At 43.8% G+C, this 24,895-nt stretch overlaps 1 protein-coding gene across 9 annotated transcripts in view; it reads right to left on the bottom strand.

Annotated features, from left to right (window-relative positions):
- Positions 1 to 14,001: 14,001 nt before the first annotated feature.
- C13H2orf42 (chromosome 13 C2orf42 homolog) overlaps positions 14,002 to 24,895 on the bottom strand; it is a 40,768-nt gene continuing 29,874 nt past the window's right edge. For all 9 annotated transcript variants that reach the window (XM_059942452.1, XM_059942448.1, XM_059942457.1 and 6 more), the window contains 3 exons: positions 23,919 to 24,019; positions 22,421 to 22,583; positions 14,002 to 15,149 (listed from right to left, as the gene is read on the bottom strand). In XM_059942452.1, the coding sequence (XP_059798435.1) occupies positions 14,941 to 15,149; positions 22,421 to 22,583; positions 23,919 to 24,019 (473 nt within the window). In that variant the 3' untranslated portion in view covers positions 14,002 to 14,940. The remainder of the gene's footprint in view (positions 15,150 to 22,420; positions 22,584 to 23,918; positions 24,020 to 24,895) is intronic.

The following is a 24,895-nucleotide window of genomic DNA, read 5'->3' as shown; positions in this document are numbered from 1 at the left end:
TCTTCGTTGCGGTGCACGGCTTCTTATTGCGGTGGCTTCTCTTGTTGTGGAGCACAGACTCTAGGTGCGCAGGCTTCAGTAGTTGTGGCACGCGAGCTCAGTAGTTGTGGCTCATGGGCTCTAGAGCGCAGGCTCAGTAGTTGTGGCGCACTGGCTTAGGTGCTCCGCGGCACGTGGGATCTTCCCGGAGTAGGGCTCAAACCCGTGTCCCCTGAATTGGCAGGCTGATCCTTAACCACTGCACCACCAGGGAAGCCCGGCACGTCTGTTTTTAAGGTCCATGCCGTCATTTGTAATACCAAAAGACTGGAAATAACCTAACTGTCCATCAGGTGAACCAGTTAAATTACAGTACATTCATACAATGTAAAACTCTGCAACCATAAAAATAAAAATGAGAATGCTCTCTATACACTTATAAGGAAATGTTTCCAAGACATAGTGTTAAGTCAGGGGGAAACCCAACAAGGTGCAGCAGGTATGCGTAGCATGGCACCATATATGTTAGAATGGAGTAAAGAAGAGTATATGCCTGTTTTAGATTGTCTATGCATAAAAACATCATTAGAGGGATAAACAAAAACCTAGCAACAGAGTTATCTATTTGGGGTGGGGGAAATGGACAGATGGGGCACAGGAACAGGAGCGAGACTTTTCACTATATACCTTTTTATATTATTCTAGTTTTGAGCCATGTACATGAATTACCAATCCAAAAACGTAAATACGTATAAACACTTTAAAAGCAGAAAAAAATTTAAAAAAACTCCTGTCCTTTCTGCTCTTCCACATGCCTTAGACATCTTTGGAAGGCAGTCTGCATCTGCTTTTCAATGAGACACGCAGGGCAGCAGGCCTCTGGGCTCCTCCGGTGGCTGGAACAACAGCGTCAGCACACAGACCAGGAAGATTGCCTGGCCAGCAAGCAGCGCCAAGCCAAGCACAGCCTCTTTCCTTATCCTTGACTTAGAAAAACAAAACCAATACACAAATCCACTCATCAGCATTTCTGTAGCCAGCTGTTAACCAATCCTCTTCCTGCCCTTTACTCTTTCTTTTCTTCCTTTTTCCAGAAAAACCTGGAAAGCTCTGCAAAACTTTGTAAAAGGACTTACTAGCTCTGGCTGCCTTGTTGTTTTCCTTCTCTCCTTTGGCCTGTGTCATCCTCTCGGGCAAGGACCGCAGTCTGACTTCCTGCCAGTTCGCCTGCTGGGTTCCTTTCAGTGTCTTAAAAAAAAACAAAAACAAAAAAACCCCAACTATATTTTCCTAAACCTACAAACCTCAAGTTAGAGGTCATTTTGTCCAACTTCATCCAAAGTAGAACATCCCAGTTGTAAAATTTAGCAGAGTAAATGTAATTGGTTTTAAAAACACAATCCCTTGGTTTCACTTTGTCTATCCAATCAACTCGGAGTGACAGCTCTCATAAAATATCTGCTCTTGCTAAGAATCCCACGGGGCAGGTCTATTTGTGTGTGGAGTTTAGCAGAGCAGAGGGCCCCAGTAAATTTCCATTTAGTAATTCAGTGACTGTCAATCGACACCTAATATGTATCCGTGGCTGTCTGAGGCCCTGGGCTGGGGACAAAAACAAACATGACACTCAGCTCCAGCCCTCAATCACTAATAACCCTGTTAGGGCACCTTCAGTTCATTAATGTGTCTGGACTCATTCGTTCTGTTCTTTAAATCCATTTGCAAGGTAACAAGTATATCACTAAGTTGTGGACATTTTCATGGTTAGCTGTGTGTCAGAAATATGATGTACAAGAATGGCTTTCTCCAGCCTCTCCCTTTTTTTAAGATTTTGGGGAAATAGCTTTTGCATTACAAAGATCATAGTCAAGAGTTCAAACTCTAGGTAATGTAATCCACACAAGATTCTCTAACCTTTTAGGGTGTTAATTAGTTGTAACAGTGTCAGAGCGTTCAGCTTTCATTAGCTATAATTCCTTGGCTCATATGCAGGAAATTTGAGACATATGTCAGGTGCATTCAATGAAAGGTTCTGCTCAAATCAAATGTGAGTCTAAAAGCAAGTCATTCTCAGTGACACTGAGCTTGGCAGGGATTCAGGTGTCCAGAACCATACCATGTACCTCCCCTGAGGGTGCTGGGCCAGAACACTGCCATCGAGCGAGCGCTGCTAAATTTGCTGGGAACACGGGGCAGAAGGCCCCACGGAGACTGCAGGCCCGCTCCTGTTACACAGTGTACAGCATCACCACGAATGATACCATGAGATCCATTCTGTACTGGCTTATTCTCAGAGGAAAACCCCAACCGGATTGAGAATAAGGAACACCACAGACTGAAAGAAGCAGCCAGAAACTACTGCACCACTGTGGCTTCCATAGATACATACAAAACACACTGGCAGGAAGGAGTGTTGTGTTTCTCAGGTTTCCTGTCAGGACATCCTGGCTTGAAACACAGTTTGTCACTGAAAAATATAAGCTAATTGACAGATGGGAAACTGCCAGATTGTGTCCTTGAGAATCTCAGAAATCTGTCAGCTTGCAGAAGAGAGCTCAAAAGCAGATATGAAAATAACCCATTTCCATTAATAACAGGTAGATTTTCTTCCAGGTAAAGAAGAACACGGGAACATGGGGGGTATGAATTGATTCAAGGAATGTGGCTTGGGGAAGGTTCCATGTACGGATCCTGAGCAGCAGGGCCCTGTCGGTTTTTTCTTTTTGGCTGTGCCTCAAGGCTTCTGGGATCTTAGTTCCCCGACCAGGGATCGAATCTGCGCCCCCTGCAGTGGAAGCGCAGAGTCCCAACCACTGAACCACCACGGAATTCCCAGGGCCCTGACTTAAACAGCCTTGGACCAAATTTACAATAAGATTTGACAAACTCGGGGACTTCCCCGGTGGTCCAGTGGTAAAGAATCCGCCTTCCAATGCAGGGGACGTGGGTTCGATCCCTGGTCGGGGAACTAAGATCCCACATGCCGCGGGGCAACCAAGCCCAAGCGCCACAACTACTGAGCCCATGGGCCCTGAAGCCCACATGCCACAACTAGAGAGAAGCCTGTGAGCCACAACGAAAGATCCCGCACGCCTCAACGAAGATCCCGCGTGCTGCAACTAAGACCCGATGCAGCCAAAAAAGTAAAAAGAAAAAAAGAAAAGAAATTGTTACAAAAAAAAAAAAAAAAGATTTGACAAACTCAGGGTACAAGCATTACAGCGTAAGGTGGAAGGCCCCATTTTGCTTGTGATTCTGAAGATCACCTGTGAATTCCCCATTGCCCCATGGACTCTGCTACCCGCATTGAACAGTTCAGTTCAGCATAACAGTATAAGGCTATATATTGAACACTATAAGCCATCTCCCTGGGAGAACTGCAAGATAAAAGAGGACCCATTAAAAGGAGAGTGTAGGCCAGGGCCCTGTTCTCCAGGTTTGTCATGGCAAGCTCCGGATTACACAGAGCACTCATACATTAATTAATTTATTCATTTACTCATTCAACAAACATTTATAGAACACCTCTGAGGTTGCAAGCACTATGCTAGGTACTGGGAATGCAAAGGTGCATAAGACCCAGATCCCTGTCTTTGAGAAGTTTAAGGTCAAATGGTGGAGAGCCAAGAACACCAACACTTAACAGTAAGGCAGTATGTGGATGTTTGCACAGAGTGTGCCTGCCTTGTTCCAAACGTGGTGGCACAAAGAGAGTTAGGGAAGAGTGATCAGAGACTGTGATGCTTGAGCTGAACACCTGAAGAGTAAATACAAGCCAGCCACGGGAAGCAGGGGAAGGAAAGAATGTTCAGGCAGTGAGACCAACATGTGCAAAGGTAGAAGAGAAAGAGTAGACATGGCTGTGTGGATGGAGAATAGAGGGTGGGGTGGAAGAGATGAGGGTGGATGAGGAAATTAGAACCAGGTGACCAAGGCTCTTGTTGTCATGCTTAGGCAGGGGCTGGGTCTCATGTTTGTTTTTGTCCCCCATGGGGCTCAGAGACACTGGTAGATACGTATTAATTGCCAATAAATATCTGAAGACAATGAGGGGCCACTGATGGGTTTTAAGCAGGGGAGTAACATGACCAGGTCTGCATAGGAGACAGGCATATCCGGGGAAGACTTGAAGAGGCTTAGAGTGGAGGCAGGAAGACCATGGAGGCACCTGCAGTGATTGAGGTAAGAGATGAAAATGGGCTGAACTAAGGTAGTGCCAGTGGGAGTGGAAAGAAGTGGGTGGACACAGGATGGGTACATCATATAGGAGAGAGGGGGCTGCCATTTTTAGATCAAAGAGTATGGATATATCTATCATGTCTCATGGGCACTGCCAGACCACATGCAGAAATTATTAGTCAACCTGAAGATTCTTCAAAACCAGAGACTGAGACTGTAAAGCTGGTGGTCTCCGCTGCCCATTACTGTGTCTGGGTGAGATGCCACTTCTCAGGTCCCCACAGAACTTCTCTTGTGCTTATACCCATTGCCTCTTCTGTGCAGAGGAAGCAAAAAGGGAAAACACTGTTCAGAAAAGAAGGACACCTGATTATCTTTAAGTGACCAACCTCTGTCCACATGAACAGGTTGGGTTATAAATGAAGAGGCCCCCATCTCTTTACAGAATGTCTAAGGGAACAACAGGGATCAATTCAAGTCCTTCTTGCACAGAAGAGGAAGCCAGAACTCCAAGAGGGAGAGAGACTTGCCCAAGGCCAGAGCTAGAGAGGAAGAGAGATAGCCAAGAACACCCCCCACCAACAGAGGAAGTCCTTTAACTCTCCCCCAACCTTATCATTAACAGAGGGGGGAGGAGGAGGGGAGAGGTGAAGCCAGGAATGTAAGCCGAGCCAAGTTCAGTTACGGGCCACACCCACTTCCCCAGCTTCAAAGAACAGAGATGACTACTGACTTTGACACTTGCAGGTCAGTGCAGACTTTTGAGGCCCTGTTGTACATCCCTCAGCCTTGTTCCAGTGGGTACTGTTAACACTCGTAGTCACACTATCCACCTTTAATCTCTCCCTCCTCAACCACAAGCTTCTACCTCTTTGACTATTCTGTCTTATCATGCTCATAAGCCATCAAAACATCTTCAGAATGCCAATATTTTCGTCCCAATTTCACATCTGGCACCAAGAAGGAGTATGATAAACTTTATAGCTCTGAAAGCCTTGGTCAGCAAACAGTGCTGTGACACACAAGGTGGGCAGGCTGAGATCCCTCCTCAACTTCGTATCTCCAGCCTCACAGCCCCATCTGTGAACAGGGAACCTCCTGAGGAAACACATGTGGTCTCTGCAGATTCCACAGCCACCCTGTCTCAAGACCTGACTTCCTCCCCTCCCCTCCCCCACCCCCTGAGCAGGAAAAAGAGCATAGAAGGTGCTTCTTTAGCTCTTTCCTCTTCCCCGCTTAGCTCTATCACATCTCACGAGGTCAACACCTATTTTCTTAGAACCATGATGTTTATATTTAGGGGTTTAGGGTACAAGTCTGTTTTCCTCTATCATTGCACCTGGTTTTTCTGGCTTTCAGAAGAAGTGCTCCATTCATAGATCGTGGCTTATTTTTCCCCAGGCAGTGAGTCATATTCACAGACAAATTTTATCTCCTCGGTCACAACTTGGTCAGCTCCCGCAACTCACAGAAAATGATCAAAGACTATGTGTACTTTTACCTTTATATTAGCTTGCACATAATTCATTAAAAATTTAGAAGAAAAACACCTCAGCACATCCTCCAACCTCCCCACCCCTTGCTTTAATTTTCTCCACAGCACATCTGATATACTGTATAGCCCTTCATCTAACCCTCCTTCTTTCCCTCCCTCCTTCAGTCTCTTCTTTCCTTCCTTTTTTTTAATACATTTTTAAAAAATTTATTTATTTATTTATTTATTTAGTTTTGGCTGTGTTGGGTCTTCGTTTCTGTGCGAGGGCTTTCTCTAGTTGCGGCAAGCGGGGGCCACTCTTCATCGCGGTGCGCGGGCCTCTCGCTATCGCGGCCTCTCTTGTTGCGGAGCACAAGCTTCACACGCGCAGGCTCAGTAGTTGTGGCTCACGGGCCCAGTTGCTCCACGGCATGTGGGATCTTCCCAGACCAGGGCTCGAACCCGTGTCCCCTGCATTGGCAGGCAGATTCTCAACCACTGCGCCACCAGGGAAGCCCCCCTTCCTTCCTTTCATAGTCTTTCTTTCTCCTCACTAGAATGTAAACTTTTTGAGGGTAGGGCTTTTGTCTGTTTTGTTCATTTCTATATCCCTAGGACACAGCTCAGTGCCTGGCACATAGTAGAAACTCGATAAATGTTACACGAACAAACTGTTGAATGAACAGTTGATTTCCCTTCCTTTTCTCTGGAGCCTACCACTCCCTCTTCTGCCACAACAGTGTTTTTTCTTTGGCTAACAGCTAAGAGATCAGATGACCATGTAGTTTACATCAGCTCTAGAGGGGAACTTCACTGAAACGGCAGTGGGTATTTCTTCTCCACCTCCAACATCTCCACCTATTGAAATCGTATCCATTTGTCAAGTCCTACCGAACTCTTCGGTGGCACCATCCTTTAACCTCCTACAGTAATCTCCCCTACCTCTGAAACCACAGCACTCAATGCCTGCATCACTCATCTAGAATTTAGCACCTCCTGCCTTATGCTGATAATATAATTTTCCTGAATGTGACTGCAACAGGAAGGTCAACAATAAGACAAGGGTAGTATTTCCTTGGCAAAGCTGGCTTCCTGCCCCTGCTCCCCTTCCTTCTACCCGCTTTCCCACAGATCCCCACTTAGCAGTGCTTATCTTGCTGAATTGAACAAGGACCCAGATCTGGGCTTTACACTTTCAGGCTGGCCCATGTGAAGGGACCCACCTCTCAAACACCTATTAACCAAGTTCACACAGAGGTCGCAGGGCATATAAACCAAATGCCAATGTACTGATGCATACCAAGGAACAGTGGACATTCTATGGACTGGAATGCTTGAATTGGCCTGACTAGCTGATCTTTTCCTCATGGGCTAACGAGTGTTTGGTAAACAGGGACTCAGAACAAAAGTAACCGACCTAAAGTCACCTCTCTCCTTTATGGCAGGGTCCCCCTTCCTTGCTACAGGAGCAGTCGGACCAAGGCAATCACAGCGCTCAAGTCCCCTTAGTCAAGACCTGCCCTTCCTCAGGCAGTACCAGGCCCACTTCTTTACTTCAGAGGATGGCCAAGTCCCTTCTGCTCAGTTCTCCAAACTGCTTTGTAACTTAACCTAAATTACAACCACTTTCCAGCCCTTCCTTCCTGAGATTGCTCCCAGACATCTGATTAGTGTTCAGAGTGTCCTCAAACATTTGGGCAACAAATTTACAGACACTTTCTAGGTTTACTTTCATGGAGAGCTAATCATCCATTACATGTGGGTTTTACTGGTCTGAAAGCAAACTTATTTCCTGTCACTTAGGTATACAAGCTACACTGACAAAATAGAAGACATTTCTCCAAATAAGCACCTGAGGGCCCATGCCTTGTAGATTTCAGTAAGTTCCTATGACAGTATAGAAAGGACTGCTTTGGCAGCAAAGAGGAAGAAAAAAAACTCACCCTCCATTTAAAGTGGCCCAGGGTCAACTAATGAGGCTCATCTGCTCTCTTGATCTAAAACACAAAAGCTATCTGCCTTGCTCAAAACCAAGGAGTATTTACCTATAAAGCCCCGGGTTTTGAGGAATGACTCCAAAATACCTGGGACCTTATTAGTTTACCTTATCTTGGGAATTTCTCTACCTTTTGCTCTAGCCAAGTTCAAGAATTTACAAAAAGAAAGAAAAGAAAAGAAAGTGGAGAGGGGACTTCTGCGTTTGTTGCCTTTCTTTTGTCTCTTGCAGTTCCACGTACAACTTAGCAGTGAGTATGGGCTGCCATTCTCAGGACATAATACAGAGAACACAGACCCCCCCGGAGGTAACAGTGAATCTAACTTACACAGGCACCACATTTCTGCCCTTCGCACCGTTGACTGGCAAATGAGCAATGGTTTGCAGATAGAGCAGGTGCAGGAGAGGTGGCTCCTGCCAGACGGTGCTAAAAAAAGGTCCAAGTGTGATACACAAGAGTCCTTCCATTAACCCATCCATGACCAAGGCAAAGTATGTGGGTGGGGTTGATCTTTCTCTGACTTTTGGGGCTTCTAGAGTCTCAAAGGGTACCCTTAAGTGATCCATCGCTTAACCTGGTTTTGCCTTGACACAAATGGCAGGGATGGCCAAGAGACAGGGGATATGGAGGGGAAGCCTTTAGTGTAATATGCCTTCACTCATACCTTCTAGATGGTCCTGAGCTTCTCATACCCCAGAAAAGGGCTGACTAGGTACTGCCGCTTTCTTGCCAGAGTCCTGCAGTGGAACTTCAGTATGGCCTCTGAGAGCACTTCGTCTACCATATTCTTGCTGTAAGATGTGATGCATGCCATTTACCCTGCTGAACCAGTTTCTTCCTCTATATAAAGGGAGAATTCCACCTAGCTCACACGACCAGCTGTGGGGATCTAATGAGGTAACTTGTGTGAAAAGGCAAATACAGTCTCCGATGCGTGCTAGATAAGCACTCCAAGATACATCAGTTTTCTTCTTTCCAGGAGATAGTCTTGCATTCTGTTTACTCAGACCAACTTCCTATAAACTACTGGAGGCTAGCTTGTCCCCAGGGCTCGGGCCATTCCAGGAAAGATGTCTTGCCCATAGCAGTGTAACATGAGATGAAAAATTCCAGGAAGGGGCAGCTAGAGGAGAAAGACAGCTGAAGGGTGCCACAAGGCAGAGTGTGCCCTAGACAGGACTCCCAGCAGGAAATCCTGCGGCTTCTCACTTCAGCAGTATCACAGATGCTTGGGCCCAGAGAAAATCCCCCTAACCACCCTTCCCTAAATTCTGACCAGACCCCAGGTTCAACTCATCAGATCATGGATGAACCCTATGCCTTTTCCTCCAAACCCACTGGGCAGGCTGTGGAGCTCATGCTAGGAAAAGGGAAGCTTCTGTCCATTAAAAATCAGTACAGGGAACCACACAAAGCCTTTTGTTTTAAGGACTACCCTGGGATTAATGCCCCTGCAAAGTAGCTCTAAGGACCCGGTGAGAAAAAGTGGAAAAGCAATTTTTGTATTTTGACTGACCGACTACCACGTGCTAGACACAGACTAGTGAGTCTGTGGAGTGGGTATTTTGCAAAGGAGAAAACCGACAGAGATATGAACGACTCGCTCAGGGCAAACAGGCTGGCCAGAGCCCACGCTGCCTCTCGTTCCCCACCTGGCAGGCCAGCCAGGGCGAGGCTCGGCCAATACCGGGAAGACGGGAGGGGCCCGGGTCCCCGGACGCAGCTGCTCCTTCCCCGCAGAGCCGCGCTGTCTGCAGCTCAGGGTGCGGCCCAGCCCCACGTGCCCCGCCGCCCCGGCGGACCCGTGGGCAGGAGTCCAGGATCGGCCCCGCCCGCGCGAGGGTGCCAGAAAGTCGGTGCCCAGCCTCAGAGCGGATCTGAAGGCACCTGGGGCACGCCAGGGAGCCCGGCCGACTAACGACCTCGGGAAGGCCTCGTGCCGGGTCCCGGCACCCCTCCCCTCCCAGCTCGCCTCGTCAGCACCTTTCCCGCAGCCCGGCCCGCCGCCCTGGCCCACCCCGGCCCCACAGTGGGTCACGAGGCAGCGCCGGAGCATCATCGACGGGTGTGGCCCGGTCAGTCCTGGCGGGGCCAGCGCTCGGCGCCACCCCCCGCCCCCGCCCGGCGCGCGCCACGTCCCCGGCCCCGCCCCCGCGAGCCACGCGGGGAACCCCGGTGACGTCACCGTCCTCCAGCTCTCGCCTTCCCGCGCTCTCCAGAAAAGACGCGAAGGTGGTGACGTGTCCGGGGGTTTAATGCGGCTGCGCAAGAGACGTCCGCAACAGAACGTCCTGCGGCGCCGCCTGGTGGAAGAAAAGCACCAAACCCGCCGGAAGCGGCGGAGCGGGCGAGAGGAGAACGTGACTGACATCAGCTCGCGGAGCCGAGGGGGCGGCAGCCGCGTGACTAGCCCCCGCCCTCGGCGCCGGGAGCCTTTCTCTTCCTCTTTTTTTCAGTACAGTGTGGAAGCTTGATTATTATGCCCCTTCTTTTAAGGTTTTAACCTTGCCTTTTCTCTAACTTATCAATAGAAGTTATATTGCTATAGAAAATTTGGGGGGGAAAATAAAGGAAAAGATATGAAGATAAGGAATAACAGTACCCCTTTTCATATTTACTTCCAGACTTTCTTTTACTTTAATCTTGCTGTATAGCAGTGTAAGTACAAAAGCTCTTAAGGAGGGACAAAAAGCAGAGCTAAGTTAGAAAAACACCGTAGAGACTTCCCTGGTGGCGCAGTGGTTAAGAATCCGCCTGCCAGTGCAGGGGACACGGGTTCGAGTCCTGATCCGGGAAGATCCCACATGCCGCGGAGCAACTAAGCCCGTGCGCCACAGCTACTGAGCCTGCGCTCTACAGCCTGCGAACCACAACTACTGAGCCTGCTTTACCTAGAGTCTGTGCTCTGCAACAAGAGAAGCCACTGCAGTGAGAAGCCTGTGCACGGCTACAGAGAGTAGACCCCACTCACCACGACTAGAGAAAACCTGCGCACAGCAATGGAGACCCAACGCAGCCAAAAGTAAATAAATAAGAAAACACGGTAGAAGAGAGAAGTGCAGAACAATAGGCGAGACGAAAGGGTAATAGTATTTAATAAGCGTTTAACAGACTATCTTATTTACTCTGCACATCATCCAGACGAGGAAACTGGGGCTTAGAGAGTTAAATAATTTGCCCAAGGTTGTACCGTTAATAAGCGGGTAGCAGAGTGGGGGTTTGAACCCAGGGGTTAAAATCTGAACCTTAAGATGGTGGTCTGGGGAGAAGGGCGAAAAACGGCAGGGAACATATATGGGAGCAGACTGGCTTTGTACTTCTGTAACTGTCGGATGGGAACTAGTTCCTAGGAACAGGGCTACTGCCTCCATCAGTTGGATCAGGTTTGCAGGAGCGTGCCATAAAGCAGCCCAGACTAATATGCTGCCTTGAAACACCTGGCTATATGCAAGGGCCACTAGTTGCGGAGTGTCACTGACCCCAGCACTGCCAGTGAAAGGTGGGGGTCAGCGCCTGCTCAGGTATTAGGTCCTGCAACTCAAAGTGAGGCTTGCAGTGAGGCAGCGTTTCTTCAGTCCATCAACTTTCTTCATTCAGCTTGATGTTACAAATGCGGAGTCTTGGACCCTACCCTGGAACTTCTGAATGAGAATATGCTTTCTAACTAGATCCCTGGGTGATTCCTATGCACACTAAAGAACTGTTGTTAACATGTCACCCTGCTCCCTTGGTGATACAGGTGGGATGGTAGAAAGATGTGAAGGGAGCCTGTGGAGCTGGATGGTGGGAGGGCAGGGACAGGAAGGAGGTTTTGGTTTTTTGTTTTGGCTGCGCCGAGTGCCCTTTGGGATCTCAGTTCCCCGACCAGGGATTGAAGCCAAGGCACAGCAGTGAAAGACTGGAATCCTAAGCACTAGGCCACCAGGGAACTCCCTGTAAGGGGGTCTAAAAAGAGGATCAAGTAAGGAGTATCAGCAAATATCACAAGATGTGAAGGAAGAAAACTAGGAAATCGGAATCTGGGAGATTTTTTTAAAAAAGGAGTATGTTGAGGGGGGAAGCAGGTCCATCTTGGGAAAATTCACCAAAAAAATAGACACAAGGGCTGTTCTCTGTGACTGACTTTTCTGTGTTGTCTGTGACTTATGCCTGAGAGGGTCCATTCACTCGAAGGGCTGGAAGAGGGCAGCCCCTGCCCATTCCCTCACCTTCAGCACATAGAGTGGGATTTCTCTGAATTCTAGTGGAGGGCAAATTTTGGCCTGTTTCTGACATGGGACACCAGGCAGTGACAGCAGAGTGCTTCTTGGATGACATATACAGGTTGCACTCTGTAAGTGGCCAGGCCTGGGGGCTGGTGTGGGTGCATGTGTATGCACATGTGGGCTGGAGGGGAGGGAAGTGATTGGCAGATCAGACATGACAGGAATCAGTGAAAGATGGGGTGGACATATGTGACTGGAAATTGCTAGGCCCAGAAAGTCACAGAGCTGATGACATCGGGTACCTTGAGAGAGCCAGGTGGCAGGCCAACAGAACTTCACTTAGGTGGGTGCTTCTTGGAGTCAGATTTTCTGGAGGTCTCTGAGTGGCCTATCACTCCTCTAAATAGTAGCAAGCTGTTGAGATGATAGCAGTTCTGGTAGAGGCAGGTGTGAACCAAAGTGTTCTAGGTGTAGGAATAGCAAGCTGTTCTCATGATGCCCATCATGTTAGGGGCCCCCCCCATGTTGCCTGGAGGAGGAGTTAAGATGCCATCCATCTCAGACCCAGCAATACACTCAGTCTGAGGATGGTCCGTCTGTCTGTGCAGTAGACAGGAGGCTGTGTGGACCTGGAGGGTCTTGCGCTGCTCACTTCAGAACACAAATAGTGGCTGCAGCTTGGGAAAGCAGCAGGTGGGCAACCCTCAGAGCTGGGAGATTCCAACAACTAATGGGGGTGTGCAATGGATGGTACAGATGGGAGTATGTGTGGGTGGGTGCAGGGTTTGAAGAGCACTGGACTGATGGGAGTAGCTAGGACCACTCTACTCTTCTGGCATGGGGCAAGTCTGAAATGAGGTCAATACTGATGGTGTCCCAAAGGTGTCTGGATGCTGGGAGTGGGTGCAGCGACCCTACTGGTACTCCTAGGACCATGCTTGACCTGGTAGAGAGGGTATCAATGTAGAAAAGGTCAATGTAACTCTGAACCCCATTTCAGATTTTGATGAACTGTGTTGGTGGGCTGGGGTGGTCCTGGGTGGAAGACCTTAGCACTTGAGTGGGGGCCTCTTTGGGTGAATTATTTGCCCCAGCCATGTGTTTTACGGCTCCTGTGGTTCTTCTGGCCCCTGTGGTTGGAGTCAGGTACTGCTAGACCCAGCCAGGATTTGCCTGTCACTCACAGGTTTGGCTTGATCAAAAAGCTGTGACTGATGTCCTCAAAAGTACTCAGGTTGAAGGACTTCTCAGAATAGGCCAACCACTGTGTTTCCTTGGGTGTTTTTGCTTTTCAGGCAGACACTCTGCCTCACCTAGTTTTAATTTCTCCTCTTCTCTATACCTATCCAAGCCCTTCCTCTCCTTTATTTTATTTTATTTTATTTTATTTTGTCCGTGCGGCACAGTTTGTGGGATCTTAGTTCCCCGACCAGGGATCAAACCCATGCCCCCTGCAATGGAAGCGTGGAGTCCTAACCACTGGACCGCCAGGGAATCCCCACCTTCCTCTCCTTTAAAGCCCAGCACAAGGTCTAATTCTCCATGGACCTCTGGATTCTCCTCAAGGATTTCCCCCATTGTCAGAAGCACTTGGGAGCTCTCCACACAAGCTAGCTCCTCAGTCGTAGATAGACAACCCTTAATTTGCCTACCCATCCCCCTCTTGTAGGGGCACAGCTCCCCCTTGTACCTAAAATGCTCACAGACTCCCCCACCCCCACCCCAGTTAGGCCCAGCAGAGTCTTTCTTTCGGGGATTTTGAACTTTGGATCAGGGAGAGTAGAGCAGTCAGTCCTGCTCTAGTGTGGAAGTGAAAGCCATACTTTCAGGTGCATTAGGAGCCAGAATTCCTACCAGGAGATGCTCGGTGCTGAGAGAGAGTGAAGCCTCAGGAGAGGTGGAGATGGGTCAGATGGACCCTGGCTGCAGGGCTTCAGAGGCCTAGCCACACCCCAGCTCCACCCCAGGATGGTTGGCCAGCCCTATTTTAATGTCCATGAACCAGTCATTCATTCGCATTTTTGCCTGAGCTGGTTAGAGTTGGGTTTTTGTTATGTGCAATCAAAACAAAAAGCCTACCTAAGGACTTTTCTTGTCTTCCCAAGGACAATGAATTATAAGGAATTTATATTATAAAGCAACATGACAGAGTGGAAAGAACATGCACTTTGGAATAAAATGAAACATTTTTAATGCTGTTTCCAGCAAGATACTTAATCTCAAAGAGACTGTTTAAATTTATAAAAGAAGGGGTGATGGCTAAACTCAAAGAATGATGAGGACTAAATGAGAAAAATTATCAAATGAGAATCTAAATGAAAATGCCTGGAATGTAGTAGGCAAACAGGAAATGTTGATTCCCTTTTTTCTCCTTAAAGGCAGGCTTTCATTCTGTATCTTTCAGTATCTCCATTCTGTGATCAATGAATTAAAAAACAGGAATTGAATTTTACCACCTGTTAAACTTTTTGGAGAGTAAAGAAGGAAATAAAAAATCAAGTAAACAAGCAATTACGAGCATTAGTTTGAAATGTCAAATACTGCCTTGACACCTGGATCTCTTTTTCCTGTTTTACTATCACCTAAATCTCCCGAAAGGTTTATAATTTTATAATTAGGCCAACATGAGATATAATTTGGAAAAACTAGTGACACTGTGCTTTGAGAAGAGAATAAAAGGGCATGACTGGAATTCTGCCAGGATGATCTTCAACATTCTGCCCTAACCAGGGTATTACTAACTTTCCAACACTGCTGGTGTAAGGCAAGTGCTGCGAACTTCTTAGAGAATTAGGAAAAGGTTGAAACAAACTCTAAAGGTGAGTTCTTCGAGAAGGTATGTGGGCTGGTTTTCTTTTTGTTCCTTTAAAAACTAGCCAGGAATACCACCCAATTTATAATGAAGACTATACACAGCAGCACCAAAAGGGCTATGTACAAGAAGAGTTTTTCTTCAACAGAATCCACTTGAATGTGTTGAGAAACCGCATCTTAGCTAAGAGTAGTTCAGTAAGGAACAGAGCCATCTAAGTGCCTAACTAGTATTTAAAGTTGTCAAAGGGTGGGGATGTGCAAATTTAGCAGCGAAAGACTCTTTTGTTTTGCCTCAAGGGAAAGTGATGGTGGTCAGAGGGGCCAGTTCCAAGGGCTGGTCCAGGGGGGGCCGCTGTTCTTGGTACTCCGCCACATGCCCATTGCGGTGGTGACCATACTCAAACTTGATCCGCAGCTCGCCAATCTTGGATTGGGGAAGAATATCTGGGATCCACTCAATGATGAAAGGTGTTGGCTCCTTTTGATCTGGGGAAGTGTTGCCTGAAGAAAAAAGAAAAGAAAAAAGATTGATTAGTACAATTCCAAAATAAATTTGAGTCTGGACAGGACTTCCCTGGTGGCACAGTGGTTAAGAATCTGCCTGCCAATGCAGGGGACATGGGTTCGAGCCCTGGTCCGGGAAGGTCCCACATGCTGCAGAGCAACTAAGCCTGTGTGCCACAACTACTTAAGCCCACGTGCCACAACTACTGAAGCCCGTGTGCCTAGAGCCCGTGTTCCGCCACAAGAGAAGCCCGCGCACTGCAATGAAGAGTAGCCCCCACTTGCTGCAACTAGAGAGAGCCCGCGCGCAGCAACAAAGACCCAATGCAGCCAAAAATAAATAAATAAATTAATTAATTAAAAAAAAAATTGAGTCTGGACAGATCTTACCCTGTTCACAAATTTTAAAAGGAAATGAAAAAGAAGTTTAAAAAAAAATATATATATGAGGAAAAAAAAGGGGGGGGGCAACAAGAAGAATCAAGGGAAGGGAAAAGTGATTACTGCTATATCTATCCAAAACAAAGTTTCAGGGAACTGTCTGGCATCCTCAAATAAAATAAGACCCAGCTTTTATGAAAATAGGGCCAAAAGAATCATAAGGAGAGCCCAGACGAAGAGGAAAAGAATGCTTTTGAAAAAATGTAAAATACTAGCAGAATTAAAAATAAGCATATGGTATCACCTTCAAAACTATGGAGACAATTAAGCATAGAAAACATAGTCCATTTAGCAAAAAACAGAAGAACAAAACGAGACAGAAGACCAACTATATCAATTATAATAAAGGGGATAAACTATTGAAATTGGACAAAAATCAAAACCAACAATATAATATTGATAAGAGATTCAATAAGAACAAAGTGTCACAAAAAAGTTAAAAGGATGGCAAACATCAGAAAAATGTAAAACAAAAGAAAGCTGGTGTCACTGTTGTAATATTGAACAAAGATGAATTTAGGGCAAATATTATTTTTACATTGATAAAGTATTGCTATAGACTGAATCTACATTCTCCCAAAATTTCTCCCAAATTTTGTATCCTCCCAAGATTCATAAATTGAAAACCTAATCCCCAATGTGATAGTACTTGGAGGTGGGGCCTTTGGGAGGTGATTAGGTCATGAGGGCAGATGAATGAGATGAGTGCCCTTATTTTAGACCCCAGAGACATCCTTGCCCTTTCTGTAATGTGAGGACACAAAGTGAAGACTGCTGATGGCCGTCTTTGAGCCGGGAAGCAGGCCCTCACCAGACATCAGATCTGTTGGTGCCTTGATCTTGGATTTCCCACCCTGCAGAACTGTGAGAAATAAATTTCTGTTGTTTGTAAGCCACCCAGTTTATGGTATTCTGTTATAGCAGCCCAAATGGACTACGACAATATATTTACATTGACATCTGTCAATAACTCTGATGTACCAAAAACATTGCATTACAATACTCAAAGCCTTTTTGCAATATCAGAAGACATTTAGAGAAACATAACTGTAGTAGGAAATTGTATCACAACTCTGCTATCTAAGTTGTATAAGTCTTAAAGCTACACAAGACTTTACATTGTATAAATAATAACATCTTTGCTAGCACAAATTAATATCATACATTAGGTTAGTGAGAAAATATTTTTAAATCCCTAAAATAAATAGAAATTGAAAAGGCACATCTTCTGACCTCAAAATAATAAAAGTAGAAATTGATAACCTAAGAATATAAAAATCAAACCAACTCAACCAACTGGAAATTTTAAATAACAAAGTGTTGGGGACACAGAGAAACTAAACTATGATTAGAGACTATTTAGATATTAAAAATAAGAAGAAGAACCTTAAATGTTCTTATTATCGAACATGAATTTTAAAAATTAACTGATAATTCCAAAAGGTATACAAATTTAAAAATTCCAAGAAAATGTTAGAAAAAATTTTTAAAGAGTTAGGATAAATTTTTACAGACAAAAGCATAAAATAGTTCAAAACAGACATTCAGATAAATACAAGAGCCAGTTCTTTGAAAAAGACAAAAAATTCTTGGAGTATATAACTATAGACCCAGGTTGTAAAAGTTATGTGATTATCCTCTATACCAAAAATTATAAAAATGTACACAATTTAAATTTTGAATGAAAATAGAAGAACTTTTTGGGAAAAAAAAATTAAAATTGACTAAAGAAGAGATAGAGACTGTGAGTACAAATATAAATCAGAAGAAATTAAAGAAGTTTTTAGAGAACTGCCTGCAAGTAAAGGTTAGGTCCAAGAGAATAAATTCTTTCAAACATTCAAGGAACAGATATTTCCTAAGCTATTTTTTAAAATTAATTTTTATTGGAGTATGGTTGATTTACAATGTTGTGTTAGCTTCTGCTGTACAGCAAAGTGAATCAGTTATACACATACATATATCCACTCTTTTTTAGATTCTTTTCCCATATAGGTCATTACAGAGAATTGAGTAGAGTTCCCTGTGCCAAACAGTAGGTTCTTATTAGTTATCTATTTTATATATAGTAGTGTGTATATGTCAATCTCAATATCCCAATTTACCCTCCCCCCCAAGATATTTAATTTGGTCCAAAGCTTTCTAAATCATTTTCTATATAACTATTACAAAAACCCAAAAAAGATAGCCTCCAAAAAAGAAACTGTAGTCAGTTAATACTTATGAATCGATAATAAAAAATCCTAAAGAAAGTATTAGCAAATAGAATCTACATACATATTAAAATAAAAAAGACCACACAGAATTTATTCCAGAAAGGCAAGATTACTTCAATATTAGACATTTATTCATAAAACTCACTTTGTAAATCAATTATACTTAAAATAAATAAATTTCATTGCACTTGGGTCAAAACCGTTTATCTTTTGAGGTTTCTCAAAAGATGGTAAAAAGGTATTTCAAGGGACTTCCCCGACGGTCCAGTGGTTAAGACTCCGCCTTCCAATGCAGGGGATACATGTTTGATCCCTGGTCGGGGAACTAAGTTGCCACATGCTGCGGGGTATGGCCAAAAAAAAAAAAAAAAAAAAGGTATTTCAAAAAGTTAAATTCTAGGGAGTTCCCTGGTGGTCTAGTGGTTAGGATTTGGTGCTTTCACTGCTGTGGCCCAGGTTTAATCTCTGGTTGGGGAACTCCCGCAAGCCATGTGGTGAGGCCAAAAAATAATACATAGATAAATAAAAATAATTTAAAAAACAACTACATTAAAAAAAATCAATTCTAGTTCCTAATAAAAATACTTAATAAACCAAGAATATGATATGCTGTTATAATAAAAAATTTTATCTGAAATCAATAACCTATTGGTTAGTGAAACACAGAGCAGCTTTTCCCAGAAAAATTCTATGAAATGCTAATGGTATTCCCCTGAAAAGTGTTGACCAGTCAAATAAACTGGGGAAAACTTAAGTTAAATAAAGTTCAACAGGTATTTTAATTTCAGAATCTTTTTAATATGCAAATTTATAGGATGAGTTACTAAGAGAGATACATTATATTCTAAGACACTACTCCCTACTGCCTCCCTACTCCACTTGTAACATTTTCTGAGATCTGAGTATATCATACAACCAGGGAATTTCTCATGTGGCAAAGCTTCTTTTCCCACCAAAAAAGTTATTACAAAATTGACTGAACATCTTACAGTCAAGGGTCTTAGAATCAAAGAAATACAGTATGTAGCATTTCTCAAACTTATCAGATCATGGAACACTTTTTTCACAGCATACTTATCACTATCTCTTCTTCAAGATAGAGTTGGAAAATGCTATGCTGGAGGAGTTTTTACTATAGTAAAAATGATAGTTTTACTATAGTAAAATGAAAATCTCAGCTGCTAGCTTTACTATTATTCACTGTTGCTCTTGAAGTTGTAGCTAATTTAACAAGAAAAAAACAATGAGATATAAACATTTGAAAGGAAACAAAATTATCATTATTTTTCAAGTGATATAATTGATTTCCCAGAAACAACAGGTAAACAACTATCATCACTACTAGGAACTCATTAAGGAGGGCAATTTGATAGTAATTATATCAAAATCAAGAGCTTTCCATACATGGGCAGTAACAAGTTAGACACATGATAAACATCTTATTCACAAGAGCAGCCAAAAATATATTTCACAAGAATTTGACAAAATAATTATAAATTCTAAATTTCTTGGTGACATTGTTCACTGCCCTGACACTGCTTATAGCCTAGTCAGTGGAAAGACAGGTGAGTGTTGGATGGCTAGGAGTGAAGGCTATGGAGTCCAAAACTGCCTGGGGTTGAGGACCAGCTCCACCACTTTACTAGCTGTGTAACTCTGGGCAGTTTACTGCACCTATCTTCACCTCAGTTTATTCATCTGTAAATGGGTATCACAGAATCTACCTCTGAGTGGGCTGATGAGCATTAAATGGATTAATCTAGGTAGAGAACTTAAAATAACAGCTGGCACAGAGTAGGTGCTCATTAAGTGCTACTTGTTATAGTTGTCATTATTATTATTAAATTATTATACCCAAGTTAAAAATAGACAAAAAGCAATTCATCAAATACAAATGACTAATATGAAAATTTACTCTCATTAACATTTGAGGGCAATGCAAATTAAAAGAATGATAGGGCTTCCCTGGTGGCGCAGTGGTTGAGAATCTGCCTGCCAATGCAGGGGACACAGGTTCGAGCCCTGGTCTGGGAAGATCCCACATGCCGCGGAGCAACTAGGCCCGTGAGCCACAAATTACTGAGCCTGCGCGTCTGGAGCCTGTGCTCCGCAACAAGAGGGGCCGCAATAGTGAGAGGCCCGCGCACCGCGATGAAGAGTGGCCCCCACTTGCCGCAACTAGAGAAAGCCATCGCACAGAAACGAAGACCCAACACAGCCATAAATAAATAAATAAAAAGAATGATAGAACATTTTTTGGCTATCAAATCAATAAAGATTAAAAAAAGAAACTCTTGGGGACTTCCCTGGTGATGCAGTGGTTAAGAATCCGCCTGCCAATGCAGGGGACATGGGTTCGATCCCTGGTCCGGGAAGATCCCACATGCCACGGAGCAACTAAGCCCGTGCACCACAACTACTGAGCCCACATGCCACAACTACTGAAGCCTGCGCACCTAGAGCCCATGCTCTGCAACAAGAGAAGCCACTGCAATGATAAGCCCGTGCACCGCAACAAAGAGTAGCCCCCTGCAATGAAGAGTAGCCCCTTTCTCGCCACAGCTAGAGAAAGCACATGGGCAGCAATGAAGACCCAACACAGCCAAAAGTAAAAAATAAAAAAATTAAAAAAAACTCTTTCATGCATGGCTAGCAGGAGTAAACTGTAGAAGTATTACAATCTTTCTGGAGGGCAGTGTGACAAAAACAATCAAAAGTCCTAAAAATGTACATAACCTTTGACCCTCCTGTTTAACTTTTAAGAATTTACCTGAAAGAATATCCTAAATAAATTAGGAAATAATTAAGGCTATAAAAGGTTTGTCTAAAAGGAAGTTAATTATAAAAGGAAGCATTATTCATAATAGCAAAAAGTTTGAAACAACTTAAATTCAGGATTGACTAGAGTGAGATAACTTAATGAATGAATTTTATGAAGCTGTTTAAAAATGTTGTATTCACAACAGCCAAAAGGTTGAAGCAATCCAAGTATCCAAACAGATGAATGGATACACAAAATGTAGTAGATACATATAATGAAATATTTTTCAGCCATAGAAAGGAAAGAAAATTTGTCACATGCTACAACGTGGATGAACCTTGAAGAGATTATGCTAAGTGAAATAAGCCAGTCACAAAAGGACAAAGACTGTATGATTCTAATTTGAGTAGTCAAATTCACACAGACAGAAAGTAGAATGGCAACCAGGTCTGGCGGGAGGCAGGAATGCAGAGTTAGTATTTAATGGGTAGTTTCAGTTGAGAAAGATGAAAAAGTTCTGGAGATGGATGGTGGTGATGGTTGCACAACAGTGCAAAAGTACTTAAGGCCAGAAAACCTTATGCTTAAAAATGGTTAAAATGTTAAGTTTTATATTACATGTTTTATAATAATAAAAAAAGTTTAAAAAATAATGTTGAAAACAGACATGGAAAGCTGTTCATGATATATTTTTAAGTGAAAAAAGCTGTTGAGATATGATCCCATGTTTTAGAAACCCTTTTCTTTTTCTCTTTTTTTAAAATTAATTAATTAATTTGTTTGTTTTTATTTTTGGCTGCAGTGGGTCTTCGTTGCTGTGGGTGGGCTTTCTCTAGCTGCGGTGAGCAGGGGCTACTCTCCTCTAGTTGCGGTGCACGGGCTTCTCATTGTCGTGGCTTCTCTTGTTGCGGAGCACGGGCTCTAGGCACGCAGGCTTCAGCAGTTGTGGCGCACGGGCTCAGCAGTTGTGGCTTGCGGGCTCTAGAGCGCAGGCTCAGTAGTTGTGGTGCACGGGCTTAGTTGCTCTGCAGCATGTGGGATCTTCCGGGGCCAGGGCTCGAACCCGTGGTCCCTTGCATTGGCAGGCAGATTCTTAACCACTGCGCCACCAGGGAAGTCCCTAGAAACCCTTTTCATGCACAGAAAAAAAAGTCTGGAAGAGTATACACCAAAATCTTAATGATGATGTCATCTACAGTGGGTGGGTTTACAGGTGGTTTTTATTTTTCTCCTCCTTTATGCTCTATAATGAAATCTATGATTTCTGTATAATGAACAGGTATTACTTCTCTAATTTTATTTAATTTTATTTTTTTAAAAATAAATTTATTTATTTATTTATTTTTGGCTGTGTTGGGTCTTCATTGCTGTGCTCAGGCTTTCTCTAGTTGCGGCGAGCGGGGGCTACTCTTCGTTGCGGCACGTGGGCTTCTCATTGTCGTGGCTTCTCTTGTTGCGGAGCATGGGCTTTAGGTGTGCAGGCTTCAGTAGTTGTGGCACATGGGCTCAATAGTTGTGGCTTGCGGGTTCTAGAGCTCAGGCTCAGTAGTTGTGGCGCACGGGCTTAGCTGCTCTGCGGCATGTGGGATCTTCCAGGCCAGGGCTTGAACCCATGTCCCTTGCATTGGCAGGCAGATTCTTAACCACTGTGCCACCAGGGAAGCCCTCTAATTTTATTTTTAAAGTACTGGCTCAAATGAAACAAAACACCTTATCCCATGACTGCCTTTACAAAATGTGTGAATGTGTCTTCTTTGTTCAAGGTCAAGCCCCAAAGTCGAGGATAGCGTAATACACACACAGGTGACCCTCAAAGGAAGGTGTGCTATTGAAACCACCAATTTACTTACCAACTTTGAGAAAAGTTTTTAGTTCCAAGGGTCGCAGCACTGGTTGCTTTTCTATACGACCATAGGTTTCTGCTATGCTCTCTACTTCTACTTTAGGGCATTTAAACAGCTCGTAAGTCCCATCCCGGTTCTGGATAAAACTCCGGGTGATTTCCAAAGGCATCTGCATATGGAGACAATACCAAGAAAGGTGAGAAAAGAAAACTTTCAAAGTAGACAAACATTGGATGACAACAGATTTTATTCATTCTTTTCTGCTAAGTACACTCAAATTAACTAAAATTTCCCCTTGTATTTTCAAGTAAATTTTTTCAACAGTTCTGCCTTTCCTTTTTCTCTCTGTAACTTTCACTTGAACCCTTACCAAACCATACTGAACGCCTAATACCTTCATGGCTACATGACTGCTACTGGCACAGACCTGCTCTAAAATCAGTTTTATTCCCTCCCTACTGCTCTGCTAGCAGCAATCTTCTCCTAAAAACCCTACCAATGGCACCTATAGCTGACCTCACATCCTGTGTGCTTCCACCATCCTTGGGACTAAGCCAGACAGAGCTTGAACTGAATTTTGCCTTTGCCACTAAACAGCAGGCTGAGCTTCTCATAGCCTGTTTCTCATCTGCAAAATACAGTTAATACCAGTGCATGGTTGTGAGACTGAATGGGGTGATACAGGTAAGTAACGTGCAACACAGAAGCTCCACGACTTGACTTTGCTCTGGGGGCTGCTGCAGTGCCTCCCTGAACCCCACCCTTTTCAGGTTAGAAGCTGTTTCTGCGACATCCTGCATTTAAAGAAGTTCCTCAAGTGTCTTTAGTGCGAACATAGGCCTTTCCTAGAGTTCCCATGTAAGTTCTATAGTTACCAAACAATTTATTTTTCTGAACATAACAGTGCCTCGCAATTCAGCTAATCTTAATGTATTAAATAACATGATGCTGAGTTTTCCACACTATTCCATTATCATAGGAAGGGAAAATCCTCACATTTTTAGGATCTGCTTGAAAAAAAATGTTTAAAAATGTCTAATATTGTCCCTGTGAAAAAGAGCACAAACTAATTAAGAATCATTTCTCTAATGAGAACTAAATTGCAGTTTGGAGAAGAACATTGAATTGTGCTGGACCCACAGACTTCACAAACAGTATATCATCTCAAATTATATATATACTTTCTAGCTGCTTGCCAGTTAACCTAGGGCTCACCATGGCTAGTAGGGGATCATTATTTAATTTACAAGAAAAAGCATCCCTGTTTTCTGATCCCAAAGGCAAAGAAAAAAGGATACTCCAATTTAAAATACAGCCTCAAGCTACAGGGAATACCTATTAAAATCAGAGTTGGAACAATAAAGCCATGAATATTTCTTAATATGAAAAAAAGGAATTCTCTTTGGTGTCCATGACTCAAGGAGCTGGTGCAAACATACTACCCGCACTTGCTTCCCTCTCTTCCCCTCTCTGCCCTCCCACTACTGTAGAAATAAACTCTTACCTCTGGGGTATCTAAGATTTGTTTAACTTGCAGGATATTCGTGATATGCCAGGTATACTTGGAAAAGGTTCCCAGTGGCAAAGCATCTTTGCGAACAAAAGCTTCAAGGTAAAAAGGGGGTAAAATTAGACTATCGAAAAATAACATGCTCTTTCACTGAATTTGTTATCCAGTTTCTGGAGAGTTCAGTGAAGTGATATTCCTGCCTTATAGAATCTCAGCCCTCTAAAAAAGGTATTTTATACACACACACACACACACACACACATATATGTTTTGGGTTGGCCAAAAGGTTTGTTCGTTTTTTTCCATAAGATGGCTCTAGTATTGCTTAGTGGTCTTTAACTTCATTTGAAACAATCTTGTTAGATTGTATTGTGACAACTGTCATATCAGTTGCATTTAAAAAAAACTTATCAAAATTGGTGACTTTTTGTGTAGCCATTTTAATACTGAAGATGGAAGAAAAAAAGCAACATTTTCGGCATATTATGCTTTATTATTTCAAGAAAGGTAAACACGCAACTGAAACACAAAAAAAGATTTGTGCAGTGTATGGAGAAGGTGCTGTGACTGATTGAATGTGTCAGAAGTGATTTGTGAAGTTCTATGCTGGAGATTTCTTGCTGGACGATGCTCCACGGTCGGGTAGACCAGTTGAAGTTGATAGCAATCAAATCGAGACATTAATTGAGAACAATCAACATTATACCACGCGGGAGATAGCCAACATACTCAAAATATCCAAATTAAGCGTTGAAAATCATTTGCAGCAGCTTGGTTATGTTAATCGCTTTGATGTTTGGGTTCCACATAAAAAAACCCTTCTTGACTGTATTTCCTCATGCAATTCTCTACTGAAACGTAATGAAAATGTTCTGTTTTTAAAACAAATTGTGACAGGCGATGAAAAGTGGATACTGTACAATAATGTGGAAGGGAAGTGATCATGGGGCAAGAGAAATGAACCACCACCA

Source organism: Balaenoptera ricei, chromosome 13 (assembly GCF_028023285.1).
Source record: "Balaenoptera ricei isolate mBalRic1 chromosome 13, mBalRic1.hap2, whole genome shotgun sequence".
Classification (NCBI taxonomy): domain Eukaryota; kingdom Metazoa; phylum Chordata; class Mammalia; order Artiodactyla; family Balaenopteridae; genus Balaenoptera; species Balaenoptera ricei.
This window is presented reverse-complemented; position numbering and strand designations above follow the sequence as displayed.